Consider the following 16,344-nt stretch of genomic DNA (forward strand, 5'->3'; position numbering starts at 1 on the left):
CTGTTTCCAACCACTGAGGGGATACGTGCTTGTGATATTATTAAATACACCTTTATGAATTCAACAGGGAATACTGGGATTTCCTGATTGGAGATGCTCAAGCCTTTTCATGAATGAAAGACTTCATTATTTCTGCAGTCCCAGTAAGGAAGAAAGTCTAAATATTACAGTCCTTATAAATGACTTCCAGTCAAATTATGCACCTATCAGTGCTGCTGTTACAAAAAAAACAATTCAAAAGTCATGGTACATTGGATATATTTTGGGAGTTTCACATGGTAATTGCATTTATGATTCATGAATGTTATTGTATTAGTAATAAAAGAAGGTCTAAGGCCCAGAAATAAAATGCCAATGGCCGAATATATATATAAATCATTTTATAATAGGACACTTATAAAAGCCTGTACAGGTATGGGACCTGTTATCCAGAAAGCTTTGCACCTGGGGTTTTCAGGATAAGGAGTCTTTTCATAATTGGGATCTCCATACCTTTAGGGGTATATTTATCATACTGTGTAATAAGTGGAGTAAAACATTACCGGTGATGTTGCTCATAGCAGCCAATCAGATGCTTTGCTTTGGTTTTCTAACAGTTGAAATCTAATTGCTGATTGGTTGCCCTGGGCAACATCACTGGTAGTGCTTTACTCCACTTTTTACACAGTATGATAAATATACCCCACATCTACCCAAAAATAGCTAAATAAATTCAAAAGGATTGTTTTGCCTTGAATAAGGATTAATGATATCTTAGTTAGAAACAAGTACAAATTACTGTTTTATTAAAACAGAAAAAAAGGAAATTTTTTTTTTTTTTAATCCGAATTATTTGATTAAAATGGAGATGCCCTTTCAATAATTTAGAGCTTTCTGAATAAGAGGTTTCCAGATAACTGATGCCATATCTGTATCATTTCATTCACGTCTTTGACTTTTTTCAATTTCTCAAAGGCTTTACTTTTCTAACAGGGGCCTTAGAGTTGCCAAAATATCCAATAAAATGTTTACACACAACAAGCCTCCTGAGATTGATGACTTTGCCTTTAAAGGAGATATCAGTTGTGCTAATTATATGTAAATAAGGAAAAAGAAAGTGTGTGACTAACACTCCAGCATCAATGCTTATAGCCATCAGGAAAGTTGAGTTCTCCTAGTGCACTAGTGCATGTTTCTATTCCATATTGCTTTAGCCTTTTCTCAGCGATATACATGTCACTACTTGTCTATTTCCCTCCCAGCACTATGAACATCTGAACCCCGCAGCAGCGAAACCTTCTTGTTTGTCAGGGGACTAAGTTAATAATAGCTAAATTACAGGTTTCTATGATCGAAGCGCTTAATCTTGTATGCAATTATAAACAGTTTCCATGGTTATGTGCTGCCCCATTCATAGAGATGTATAGGGAGCATTTTATACTCTATCCCCATCCCATGGACTCCTCTCATACAATTCTTCAGAAAGACAACATTTCTTTAAAATGGGTGACCACCATGTTACTACAAGCAGTTACTACAAAAAGAATCACAGCGGTACCCTTCCACCAGTTATGTGGTCACTATTGGCAGGGATAACATTGCCTTTTTCTGCACCTACTTCATCTCATATCAATGTCAAAGGGTGCCATTGCTATAGGTTGTGAGGGAGCTGGGTGCAGCAGTTTACACAGAGCAGGACAGGACCACTGCCCCCTCCCATCAGTCTAATGGTCAGAAAAAGGCATCTGTGGAGAAAAGTAAGATGTAAATAACTATTCTATGTACATAGCAAATACTTGTCCAACATACTGACTTATACTTTCTCAATAAAAAGCAAAATAGGGCATTTCCTTTGGATGGCTTGAATAATACTGAATAAAGCAAAGACTGATTAATTCAAGTTAGAAAAATAATTCATTACTTTTGATGTTTTATAATTAGGGGTGTAGCAATTGGGGCAGATACCCCAGCACTAGCTAGGGGCCCAAGAGTATAGGGTGCTGTTTGGGGGCATGACTAATGTTCAGGTACAATACATCTTTGTGAAGTTGGAGCCCTGTAACTTCTAGTTTTACCTCATTCTGCATTTTCTGCGTATTTTCTTTCTTCTTCTTTTAATAATTCTTTAATAATTCTTCTTCTAATAATTCTAACATTCATTTTTATTTTATTAAAAAAAACAAGTCCATAGTTCTGTGTCATACAGACCATGCAAGATAGGTAGGGACAGTGGGCATAAGGTGCTAGGGACCCCAAAAAATCTTGGGGCTCCCATGCACCTGACAGTACTGCACCTTGCACTGAAAGGCACTGCATTGTGCATACACATGGAGCAAATTGTGGCACAAAATGCATACATTAGTACATTTACAGCAAGGAGTGGATGGCAGGGGATACACTTGGAGTGCCATTGGTCTTAATACTCCCTAATTGTGAAGGTATTATCCATTTTTTTCCTATCAATCAGATAGCTAAGAAAAAGCTTAGCCTATATTCTTTCAAAGGGTAATTTCTGTCGGCTATAAAAAAAATTGTTCCCTTAGAATAACAAAAGAACAAAAAAAAAAAAAATAACAAAAAAAAACCATAATGAAATCTCTAGGCCAGTCAGACTGGCCAAAATCTTGCACCAGGATTTGACAAAAAAAGCTGTTCTAGCTTTTGATTAGTGTTTTTTTCTCTTAGGCCTGCTATTTACCCATTGAGGTCTATGACTCCAGGCAGTGTTGTTGAATTGTAGCTGATATATTTGTGGGGTTTCCTTACATAGTTACATAGTTAAGTTGGGTTGAAAAAAGACCAGAGTCCATCAAGTTCAACTTTTCCAAGCAAACCCAAGTGCACACACATACATACTGACCTATCTATACACTCACATACAGACCCACACTGACCTATCTATACACTCACATACAGACCCATACTGACCTATCTATACACTCACATACAGACCCATACTGACCTATCTATACACTCACATACAGACCCATACTGACCTATCTATCCACTCACATAGAGACCCATACTGACCTATCTATACACTCACATACAGACACATACTGACCTATCTATCCACTCACATAGAGACCCATACTGACCTATCTATACACTCACATACAGACCCATACTGACCTATCTATCCACTCACATACAGACCCATACTGACCTATCTATCCACTCACATACAGACCCATACTGACCTATCTATACACTCACATACAGACCCATACTGACCTATCTATACACTTATATACAGACCCATACTGACCTATCTATACACTCACATACAGACCCATACTGACCTATCTATCCACTCACATACAGACCCATACTGACCTATCTATACACTCACATACAGACCCATACTGACCTATCTATACACTCACATACAGACCCATACTGACCTATCTATACACTCACATACAGACCCACACTGACCTATCTATACACTCACATAAAGACCCATACTGACCTATCTATACACTCACATACAGACCCATACTGACCTATCTATACACTCACATACAAACCCATACTGACCTATCTATACACTCACCTAAAGACCCATACTGACCTATCTATCCACTCACCTACAGACCCATACTGACCTATCTATCCACTCACCTACAGACCCATACTGACCTATCTATACACTCACCTACAGACCCATACTGACCTATCTATCCACTCACCTACAGACCCATACTGACCTATCTATCCACTCACCTACAGACCCATACTGACCTATCTATCCACTCACATACAGACCCATACTGACCTATCTATACACTCACCTACAGACCCATACTGACCTATCTATACACTCACATACAGACCCATACTGACCTATCTATCCACTCACCTACAGACCCATACTGACCTATCTATCCACTCACCTAAAGACCCATACTAACCTATCTATCCACTCACCTACAGACCCATACTGACTTATCTATACACTCACCTACAGACCCACACTGACCTATCTATACACTCACATACAGACCCACACTGACCTATCTATACACTCACATACAGACCCATACTGACCTATCTATACACTCACATACAGACCCATACTGACCTATCTATCCACTCACATACAGACCCATACTGACCTATCTATACACTCACATACAGACCCATACTGACCCATCTATACACTCACATACAGACCCATACTGACCTATCTATACACTCACATACAGACCCATATTGACCTATCTATACACTCACCTACAGACCCATACTGACCTATCTATACACTCACCTACAGACCCATACTGACCTATCTATCCACTCACCTACAGACCCATACTGACCTATCTATACACTCACCTACAGACCCATACTGACCTATCTATCCACTCACATACAGACCCATACTGACCTATCTATACACTCACATACAGACCCATTCTGACCTATCTATACACTCACATACAGACCCATACTGACCTATCTATACACTCACCTACAGACCCATACTGACCTATCTATCCACTCACCTACAGACCCATACTGACCTATCTATACACTCACATACAGACCCATACGGACCTATCTATACACTCACCTACAGACCCATACTGACCTATCTATCCACTCACCTACAGACCGATACTGACCTATCTATCCACTCACATACAGACCCATACTGACCTATCTATACACTCACATACAGACCCATACTGACCTATCTATACACTCACATACAGACCCATACTGACCTATCTATACACTCACCTACAGACCCATACTGACCTATCTATACACTCACATACAGACCCATACTGACCTATCTATACACTCACATACAGACCCATACTGACCTATCTATACACTCACATACAGACCCACACTGACCTATCTATACACTCACATACAGACCCATACTGACCTATCTATCCACTCACATACAGATCCATACTGACCTATTTATCCACTCACATACAGACCCATACTGACCTATCTATACACTCACATACAGACCCATACTGACCTATCTATACACTCACATACAGACCCACACTGACCTATCTATACACTCACATACAGACCCATACTGACCTATCTATCCACTCACATACAGATCCATACTGACCTATTTATCCACTCACATACAGACCCATACTGACCTATCTATACACTCACATACAGACCCATACTGACCTATCTATCCACTCACATACAGATCCATACTGACCTATCTATCCACTCACATACAGACCCATACTGACCTATCTATACACTCACATACAAACCCATACTGACCTATCTATCCACTCACCTACAGACCGATACTGACCTATCTATCCACTCACATACAGACCCATACTGACCTATCTATACACTCACATACAAACCCATACTGACCTATCTATCCACTCACCTACAGACCGATACTGACCTATCTATCCACTCACATACAGACCCATACTGACCTATCTATACACTCACATACAGACCCATACTGACCTATCTATACACTCACATACAGACCCATACTGACCTATCTATACACTCACATACAGACCGATACTGACCTATCTATCCACTCACCTACAGACCGATACTGACCTATCTATCCACTCACATACAGACCCATACTGACCTATCTATCCACTCACATACAGACCCATACTGACCTATCTATACACTCACATACAAACCCATACTGACCTATCTATCCACTCACCTACAGACCGATACTGACCTATCTATCCACTCACATACAGACCCATACTGACCTATCTATACACTCACATACAGACCCATACTGACCTATCTATACACTCACATACAGACCCATACTGACCTATCTATACACTCACCTACAGACCCATACTGACCTATCTATACACTCACATACAGACCCATACTGACCTATCTATACACTCACATACAGACCCATACTGACCTATCTATACACTCACATACAGACCCATACTGACCTATCTATACACTCACATACAGACCCATACTGACCTATCTATACACTCACATACAGACCCACACTGACCTATCTATACACTCACATACAGACCCATACTGACCTATCTATCCACTCACATACAGATCCATACTGACCTATCTATCCACTCACATACAGACCCATACTGACCTATCTATACACTCACATACAGACCCATACTGACCTATCTATACACTCACATACAGACCCATACTGACCTATCTATACACTCACATACAGACCCACACTGACCTATCTATACACTCACATACAGACCCATACTGACCTATCTATCCACTCACATACAGATCCATACTGACCTATCTATCCACTCACATACAGACCCATACTGACCTATCTATCCACTCACATACAGACCCATACTGACCTATCTATACACTCACATACAAACCCATACTGACCTATCTATACACTCACCTAAAGACCCATACTGACCTATCTATCCACTCACCTACAGACCCATACTGACCTATCTATCCACTCACCTACAGACCCATACTGACCTATCTATACACTCACCTACAGACCCATACTGACCTATCTATACACTCACATACAGACCCACACTGACCTATCTATCCACTCACCTACAGACCCATACTGACCTATCTATACACTCACCTAAAGACCCATACTGACCTATCTATCCACTCACCTACAGACCCATACTGACCTATCTATCCACTCACCTACAGACCCATACTGACCTATCTATCCACTCACATACAGACCCACACTGACCTATCTATCCACTCACATACAGACCCATACTGACCTATCTATACACTCACATACAGACCCATTCTGACCTATCTATACACTCACATACAGACCCACACTGACCTATCTATCCACTCACATACAGACCCATACTGACCTATCTATACACTCACATACAGACCCATACTGACCTATCTATCCACTCACATACAGACCCATACTGACCTATCTATCCACTCACATACAGACCCATACTGACCTATCTATCCACTCACATACAGACCCATACTGACCTATCTATCCACTCACATACAGACCCATACTGACCTATCTATCCACTCACCTACAGACCCATACTGACCTATCTATACACTCACATACAGACCCATTCTGACCTATCTATACACTCACATACAGACCCACACTGACCTATCTATCCACTCACATACAGACCCACACTGACCTATCTATCCACTCACATACAGACCCATACTGACCTATCTATCCACTCACATACAGACCCATACTGACCTATCTATCCACTCACATACAGACCCATACTGACCTATCTATCCACTCACATACATACCCATACTGACCTATCTATACACTCACATACAAACCTATACTGACCTATCTTTACACTCACCTACAGACCCATACTGACCTATCTATACACTCACCTACAGACCCATACTGACCTATCTATCCACTCACATACAGACCCATACTGACCTATCTATACACTCACATACAGACCCATACTGACCTATCTATACACTCACATACAGACCCATACTGACCTATCTATACACTCACATACAGACCCATACTGACCCATCTATACACTCACATACAGACCCATACTGACCTATCTATACACTCACATACAGACCCATACTGACCTATCTATACACTCACACACAGACCCATACTGACCTATCTATACACTCACATACAGACCCATACTGACCTATCTATACACTCACCTACAGACCCATACTGACCTATCTATACACTCACATACAGACCCATACTGACCTATCTATACACTCACATACATAAACCATATATAACAACATAAATACTAACGGTAGATTTTAGTATCACAATAGCCCTTGATATTATTCTTGATTAAGTACTCATCCAAGCCCCTCATAAAGTCATTAACAGAATCTGCCATTACAACATCACTCGGAAGGTCATACCATGTTCAGTTCCTTAAAGGAGAACTAAAGCCTAACTAAAAACATAGGCCAGAAAAGTTGTAAATTATGTTTTGGTCTTCTGTACCAGCCCAAGGCAACCACAGCCCTTTAGCAGGGAAGATATGTGCCCCCAAAGATGCCCCAGTAGCCCCCCATCTTCTTTTCTGCTGATTCCCTGCACACGCTCTGAGCTGCTGTCACTTACTGAGCTTAGGGACCGACTCACAATATACTGTGTAAATAGGATATAAATGTCACAATATAAGGCTGATTAGTAATTAACACAGATGATTACTGCATGGCAGCTCTGAATCCAGTGCTATTGGCATCAGACTTTAATCATGAGCCCATTAGAATCAGCTTATATGATAGGCAAACATAATTTTATTTACTTGATAATTACCGATGACCTCTAAGCATCACTTCTCAACAGTTGCTCAGAGCGCACTGACCATGTAAGTGTCACAGACACTCTAACAGAAGTGTCAATTATGTTCAGTATGGTCACCCCCTGTGACAACTTCAAAGGACTGGATCATTACTATTATAAAGCTATTGTGGTTCAATAAGTTCATTATATAGAATATAGCATGTCTAGCCCTATTCATTTTTAGGGTTTATTTCTCCTTTAAGTTCTTCATATGACATGTAAAGGGGTAGTGTAATAACAGGTGCTACATTTCCTACAGAACTAATAAATCATACAAACTAATCATATCAGTACCCAAGTAATTGTTATGAAGTGAATTAAACCATAATTAAGGAATATATATTTTAGGCTTAATGTCTATGACTGGCAAAGTATTCAAGTAAGAGCTTCTCTTTAGCAATTGTATAGCATGAGTGAGCTTAACATAAGAGTAAGAACATGCAAATGTTTTCAAATGAAATAACATCGCAGCAAGAGTTATATAAGTAATATAATATATACTAACAGCAATAAAATACAGACAGAAAGAAAAATGTTAACTTTGGGATAACAGTATGATATATGGGGAAACAATGTGGCCTCATACTGCCCTCTAATGTTGAAATACTTTATTACTTTATTTTGTTACAAGCTTACAGCAGGGAACTTCCATATTACTACTATGCACAGGGTACAGGTAGCAGTTATTAAATGAATATGTTTTATGCCATTTTTCGGTTTGTGGGCACCAACTACTGTTTTTATGTTCATTTAATTGATCACCATTTTCATGTTTTATGTTTTTATTTTATGGGTCTGTAATCTTTATATATATATATATATATATATATATATATATATATATATATATATAAAGTAGGATTTGGTTTTTTTCGCACACAGATTGTTAGAGAGGTTTGATCCTATCCAAAATAATTTACGACTATGGTATTATGTATGTATGCATGTGTGTATGCATTTTTAACTTTATTTATAAAGGGCTACAAGTATACGCAGCACTGTACAATCTTACAATATACACAATATGCATATACACATTGTTATAATAAATACAATAGATAAGTATAAATACACAGAGATTAAATGCCATGTGGTATTAGTCACAGTAGGAAGGAAGTCATTGCCCCATAGAGCTTACATTCTAACTAAGCTAGAATGTCCAGTTACATTCTTCCTAGTATTCCTTTCCGGTTTTAATAGTATAATATAATATTTGGGAAAGAAAATGCAACCCAATAACCCAGCAGCAGAAGAAAGAATAGCAAAGATCTCAACTGCAGTAACATATTTACCTTTTGTGCTTATATACCCAGGAATGAAACTGACCCAAACCATAACAAACAGCAACAGGCTGAATGTAATGAACTTGGTTTCATTAAAGGTGTCAGGCAAGTTCCTAGCAAGAAAGGCCAAGACAAAACAAGGCAAAGCCAGAAGAGCAATATATCCAATAGCAAAAAGGAACACAAGTTCCAATTCTAGATTACACTCTAGAACTATCTTAGTTATGACTGCATCCCTGTTCTTTTTAATAGATAAGTTAGCAGATGAAATTAACCCAACACAAATGGCAATCTGAATTAAGGTGGCCAGTCCAACAAATGCTCTTTGATGGGATGGTTTAAAGTATTTCATCATGTTTTGGTTGGGTTTTGACATTGTGAAAGCTAGAATGACCACTAGGGTCTTAACAAGAACGCATGAGATACATAGAGCAAAACTCACACCAAAGACCGTCTGTCGAAGCACACATAAACCAGATGATGGTTTGCCAATGAATGTCAGCGAGCTAAGAAAGCACAGTATAAGGGAAAACAGCAAAAAGAAACTCATTTCTATGTTGTGAGCTCTGACTATTGGAGTGTGAATGTGTTTAATAAAGACAACTACCACTGCAAGCGTCTGACTGATGCCTATGACTGCGAGTACTGAGAAGGTGATTCCAAGGGGCTCCTCAAATGAAAGGAAGTCCATGTCTTTAGGGATACAGGAATCTTTATTCTTATTTGACCAGTAGTCTTCTGGGCATTTTATACATTCTGTAAAATCTAAACAGAATAGAAAACATATTAATTACCAACACAAAACTGGGTATAAAGATAAAGCCTTTATTACTCTAATTGTCAATGAGAGACATAAATATCTGGTCAATATGGAAAATTTGCTGAAAGATAAAATGTGCTGCTGTAAGTGATTTCCATTAAGTCCAAAATACTCTTTTATTACCATAAAGAAAGAAAGAATTCTCTCAATGGGACATTGCTTTACCATATTTTGAGACTTTTGGAAATTTTTTGGATGTACTAAATTTATTAAAAAAATAAATAAATTAAAATATATATATATATTACATGTTTCTAGCCATTCATGCTTCTTCCCTCAGAGTCAATTAGGATTTGTTTTTTTTCCACACACAGATTGTTAGAGAGGTTTGATCCTACCCAAAATAGTTTAGGACTATGGTATTATGTATGTATGCATGTGTGTATGCATTTTTAACTTTATTTATAAAGCGCTGCTGAAAGTGATTTCCATCAAGTACAAAATACTCTTTTATTACCATAAAGAAAGAAAGAATTCTCTCAATGGTACATTGCTTTACCATATTTTGAGATTTTTGGAAACAGCATTTCTGGATAAGTGATCCCATACCTGTACCAAATCAAGTAACCATATTGTTCTGCTCCTGCTACATGGGCAATCTAATTTAAACAGAAATGTATTCACATTTTTTTTTTTTTAGAAAAAATGATTGCCTTACAAAAAAAAAAATACAAGCCTAGATACAAAATAAACGCTTTGCATAAACCATCTTCAATTACTATGGGTTTTTTTATGGCACATACTGATCTCTGTTTTTATGAGAAAATTGCTCATAGTTTATCAGATTTAAAAAAAAAAATACCTGAGCCATTTGATATCTCCCCTTCAGAACATGGAATACAGTCAAAACAGCACATTGATTGTCCTTGTAAGATACTTTTCCTGAAACCAAGCTTGCAACTACTACTACATTGGGAGCGAGGAGGCTGCAATGCAACAGAATAAAATGAGACCATTACAGAATCACCATGCTATGCCCAATAACAATATGGATTCAGCCATTATTTTTAAACAGTTTTCTTTGCATCAAGATTAAATAGAAAAAAACTATACAGAGAGCTAAAAAGGGCCAGAGTTAGGAAAGGTCCCATGTGAGTGGGAAGGGTGGGAAGTTGTAGGATGGAGGTCTGCAGGTTAAATATACCTGAAGTACATGCTGAAAACTAATGACACCTCTTAGGGCAGTTGCCTTTGGTTAAATCTCAGCTACCGCAGGCGACTAATCTTCCCAAAATGCCTTCCCACTGGCAATAAGATACAGTAAATCACCATCGGAAGTGTTTTCCAAAGTCTCCCAATGTGCCACTGAACCTAGTCAGCATGATGACTGAAGGCCATAAGCCAGTGATCCCCAACCAGTGGCTCGGGGGCAACATGTTGCTCACCAACCCCTTGGATGTTGCTCCCAGTGGCCTCAAACCAGGTAGATATTTTTTAATTCCCGGCTTAGAGGAAAGATTTACTACCAAATAAAGCCTCCTGTAAGCTGATAGTGTGCATAGAGGGTGCCTAATATTGCTCTCCAAGTCTTTTTACATTTGACTATGGCTCACAAGTAAGAAAGGTTGGGGACCCCTGCCATAAGCCACTGCTCATTCTTCCTTTCATTAACCCTTTCTTTGCAGTGGTCAGCTCTGTCAACCATGCCATGCTTTTTCATGAAACATGGAACATACATACAACAAAGATTTACAGCACCAGTTACAGTACCAGCACAAGGGATTCTATATTTCAAAGCATGTAAAGTGTTTAACCACCGCTGAAGTCCCAGTAGAAGCTTACACACCTCCTGTAGGGCATCATTCCATATAATAGCTTGTTCATCAAGGGTTAAGCGCTGATCTTCTGCTGCACTGGCATCATAGCTTCCAACCTTTCTATACAAGAGATTACCATCTTCCCCAATGTACCAGTTCAATATATCATACTTTGCAACTGGGTCTCCATTTTCATCGAAGTACAGTATTTTCCCAGCTTGATCTGTGAAGCGTACTTTTTTCAGTGACTGTATTATCTGAAGGTTAAAAACCAAATTTGTAGCATCAAGTTCTCCTAATGAAAAGTCTATTGTGCCACCTTTTTAAAAAAATTGAACTAAAAGATGTTTTTATCTGAATGCTGTTGAATTATCAGTAAAGCATTATGATATTATTGTATAGTATAATTTAATTTAAAAAAAATAATAGTCATGCCTTTTTATAATCATCTTCTTCATTTCTAAATATCCTTATTGTATATTCTCCCATATGTGGCTAATTTTTCTCTATATATACGTTTACATAGTGAGAGAGAACAGTTCTTTGCCAGTTTCTTCATCAAAGAGGGCTAAAAGTAAAAAGAGGGGAAGATTGTTTATTATTGTACCATTCATTATGATGCACCAGTGTTAAGAATTGTGCCAGCATATCAGGCAATTTACCTGGCCTACCCAGGAGTTGCTGCTGTACTATATCACATAGTTAGTAAGACACATCTATTATTGTAATAACCCCGTTTGTTGTATTCATTCATTGTTCTACTGTACAGCACTGTGTACATAATAGCACTTTACAAGATACACATACATACAGAAATACTAAAGCTTTCTTGTTACCTGCCAAGGCTTAATTTCCTCTATAGCTGGCTTCTTATTTCCAGAAGAAAGTATGTTGTTTAAGGCATTAGCAATTGCATATACTGCATTGTATACATTACACGTGATTCTTAGTTGAGACACGTCAGTATACACATTATTTAGAGTCAGCAGATTCTCATGCCCAGTGCAAAGTGTAATGTTATCTTGCAATTTTGTTTCAGTCCATGAGCACCCAAAAGCATGCTCCCAAAAAGGTTTTATGTAAAGATCTTCAGGATCCGCCATTGGGTTCAACTGTAAAAGGAACTCAAGCAAACCTGCTATGTGCCCCACGGGTATAGCAAGGCCTAATGCACCACTGAAATACTCTGCTTGGTCTTTGGCTACCACAAAAGCAGACGTGCTCCATCCCTCACTTGCCAACCATGTCCTGCCAGTGATATTTTGCTTTGCTACTTCCCAGAATAAGGGAAGCAAGTTGGTGTCTCCAGAGAAAACTATAATGACTGTTGCTGAAGAACGCTTTATAGTGGCAGCAATTTCCTCGTACCTTGTTTTTGAGAAAGCTAAGGGGATTGTCTCAGAAAAGGCAATGCAGGTACCGAGCTTCTGTACCTCTTCTGTGAAGAGCTGAACTCCTAAATGTCCATAATCATTGTCTTCAGCTAGTGTACCCACCCATTTCCAACCAAGGTGTGCAACCAGTAAAGCAAAAGCCGTTGTTTGAAATGTGTCACTTGGTATGGTCCTAAAAAAGCTGGGAAATTCCTTTTTATTGCTAAGGACATTAAGGGAGGAATAATAGCTCACCTAGAACAAAGCAAATACATTTAATTCATTTTAAAAATGGGGTTCATGCAACCTTGTTTCTGTGCAATAAAAAGTATTTGATTATAATAGGACCAGCAACACCATCAAGTAAACATTTGTAGGCAGTTGTGTGCAACATTCTTCTGATATGTGTTACTCATAAACAGGAATGCCTGTAAAATTAAGAGCAATAATAACTCATCATAAGAAAAGGAGCAAACAGCAAACAGCAGTTTCATTTAATAAATTAAATGAAAATGTGCCAAATGCTATGTCTCTCTTGCAGCCATAAATAGCACAGGAAGAACATTTAGATGAATGATGCACCAGTTTATATGGGAGAGAATCCAGTATTACTGCTGTGGTAGCACCAATTCTCCAACAAACCATAATGTGGCCTGGGGACCAGATAATCACATGCACACACCAAACACGGCTTAATAGCTGCACCCAAATTAACGCTGGCAAATGCACCAAATTATTTACTGACTGATTTCCATCTGAACTGTATGGTAGTGTATGTGTATTTAACTGCTCAAATCTTTGTAAATTGCAGCACAGTCCAAAATGTTAACGTGCATGATCCTTTTTGGATGTGCGTTGCCATCAGACGATCCATAAGTACACAGAATCACACTTGCACTCCTTTAGCAGATCGGTCAGATCAGTGCAATTTGACCTTCTATGGTATGGATAATTTTCAGCTCACTTTCTAAGTGCTTTGACTACATTAAGCAGCACATTTATATACAGTACCTGAGGGTAGTGGTATGTGCCCAGAATTCTTGCCATTGCTATGGATATTCCTGAGGCAGATTCCCCAATGACCGTAGTTAGCAAAGGAGTGATCTGACATTGGTAATTTGGGGTATATTTAACTGAACCAGTAACTAAAGTGAATGTCTTTTCCACAGATTCTGCCACATTGTCACAAGTATCATGGATGGCATAACCGAGCGTGAAATTAGGAAGCAGATGCTCATTTCTGTTTATCTCATTGATAGCATATATCATTCCTCTGATCCAGCGGTAGCTTCTAAAATCAAAACTAAATATAAAACAAGAACTCTTATTGCATCCAAATTCACTTTCACTCAACCAAAATAGCATAAACATGTAACTATGCACCTAATATGGATATACACAGGACAGCTTTTAGTGTGGGATCTTATCTGCTCAGGGTTGTATTGTATAATATTCCTGGAAAGCAGCATTATTATTATTTTTCTCTTGGGTCAAACTTATAAAACTTTTATTTTGATTTTTAAGTATATTTGTCATAGTCCCATTAATTATATATGCACAATTGCCAAGAATAACCAATAAAATACATCCTTGGTAGGTACTTGGTCATGCCCATATCTATAACTGATGCTTAGTGATATCTCGTCCGTCACATGATATATGGAAATGTCCATATTAGAATAAATATTGTACCCCCTACTTTAAAATATAAGAATACTAAACGTTGCCTTTATATTGTCATAACACCCCCATTAATATACTTATATTTTATAATAGGGGTACATTATTTAAAATTCTACTAGTTCTAGCTAGAAAAGTTGCATGAAACACAGTGTGGGTTAAATATAAACATTTAAGATAGTATATATGATTTATTTTTTGGCTATTTTGTCCTTTTTTTTCTATAATTTCACAACAGTATTATACAAAATTATAAATATATTTCCTAAATCCATTTATTTTAGCAAGATTTCTCCCATATTAAAATCTTGACTAATATTCAGTTTAAATATTCACCTTCCATCACAAACTGTAGAATCTGGATTTGAAGTAAAGCTCAGATCTTCGGTGCTGCGAGACCGCTGGACTGGAAAAACACCTCCAATAATCATGTCCCCATATTTATATATCCCTGGAATGACACTTCTCTGTAGCTGGCACAGAGGGCCATTCCCTTCACACAAGCACAAATAATAAATCAGCAGTGAGCAGATGAGACAGTGTAGCACTTCTTTATGCAGATCCATATTTTGAAAGTCTATTCCCCTTATGTTTCCCCTTTTATACCCTCTGAGATGAATGCACTTAATGTTTAATTGTCCTCAAACTTTTTCCCTGGCCCTGAGGGATGTTTGGTTTCGAGTGGAAATAGATGACTGTCCGTTATGATTAAGTCTAATGTGTTCATCAGAAAACACTGGAAAATCTGCAGTTATGTGAAATTGGCGTACCAAATGCAAACCTCTCATAGGGAATATCTTGAAGTCTTTGGATGTAATTGGCCATGCAATGTATGTTCTTAGAAATGAAAAGGACTGGCTTAGAAACTTCTCACCAAATTTATATTACAGCTCAGTCACATAAATATACAGCATAACACTTGCATTTGTGCCTCAAATCAGCCTGCATCATTTAGCAATATAAAGCTGTTTTGGGCAAAAATATTTATACCACTGCAGGATTTAACCCTTTATTGGTGTCAATGGTAAAATCCAGGGTATTGACACTCACATAACAGCATCACAGATTCTACATTTCAGGGTTCCTTTATTATTGCCAC

General features: G+C 38.2%; 1 protein-coding gene across 1 annotated transcript; it reads right to left on the reverse strand.

The window, feature by feature from the left end:
- Positions 1-9,466: 9,466 nt before the first annotated feature.
- On the reverse strand, positions 9,467-15,811 carry LOC100496766 (extracellular calcium-sensing receptor-like). The gene is made up of 6 exons (XM_002933257.4): positions 15,582-15,811; positions 14,577-14,868; positions 13,029-13,820; positions 12,222-12,449; positions 11,238-11,361; positions 9,467-10,380 (listed from the first exon to the last, which is right to left on the reverse strand). The coding sequence occupies exons 1-6, from the start codon at positions 15,809-15,811 to the stop codon at positions 9,467-9,469; spliced, it is 2,580 nt and encodes an 859-aa protein (XP_002933303.4).
- Positions 15,812-16,344: the final 533 nt, after the last annotated feature.

The sequence above is a fragment of the Xenopus tropicalis genome, chromosome 5, assembly GCF_000004195.4.
Source record: "Xenopus tropicalis strain Nigerian chromosome 5, UCB_Xtro_10.0, whole genome shotgun sequence".
Taxonomy (NCBI): Eukaryota; Metazoa; Chordata; class Amphibia; order Anura; family Pipidae; genus Xenopus; species Xenopus tropicalis.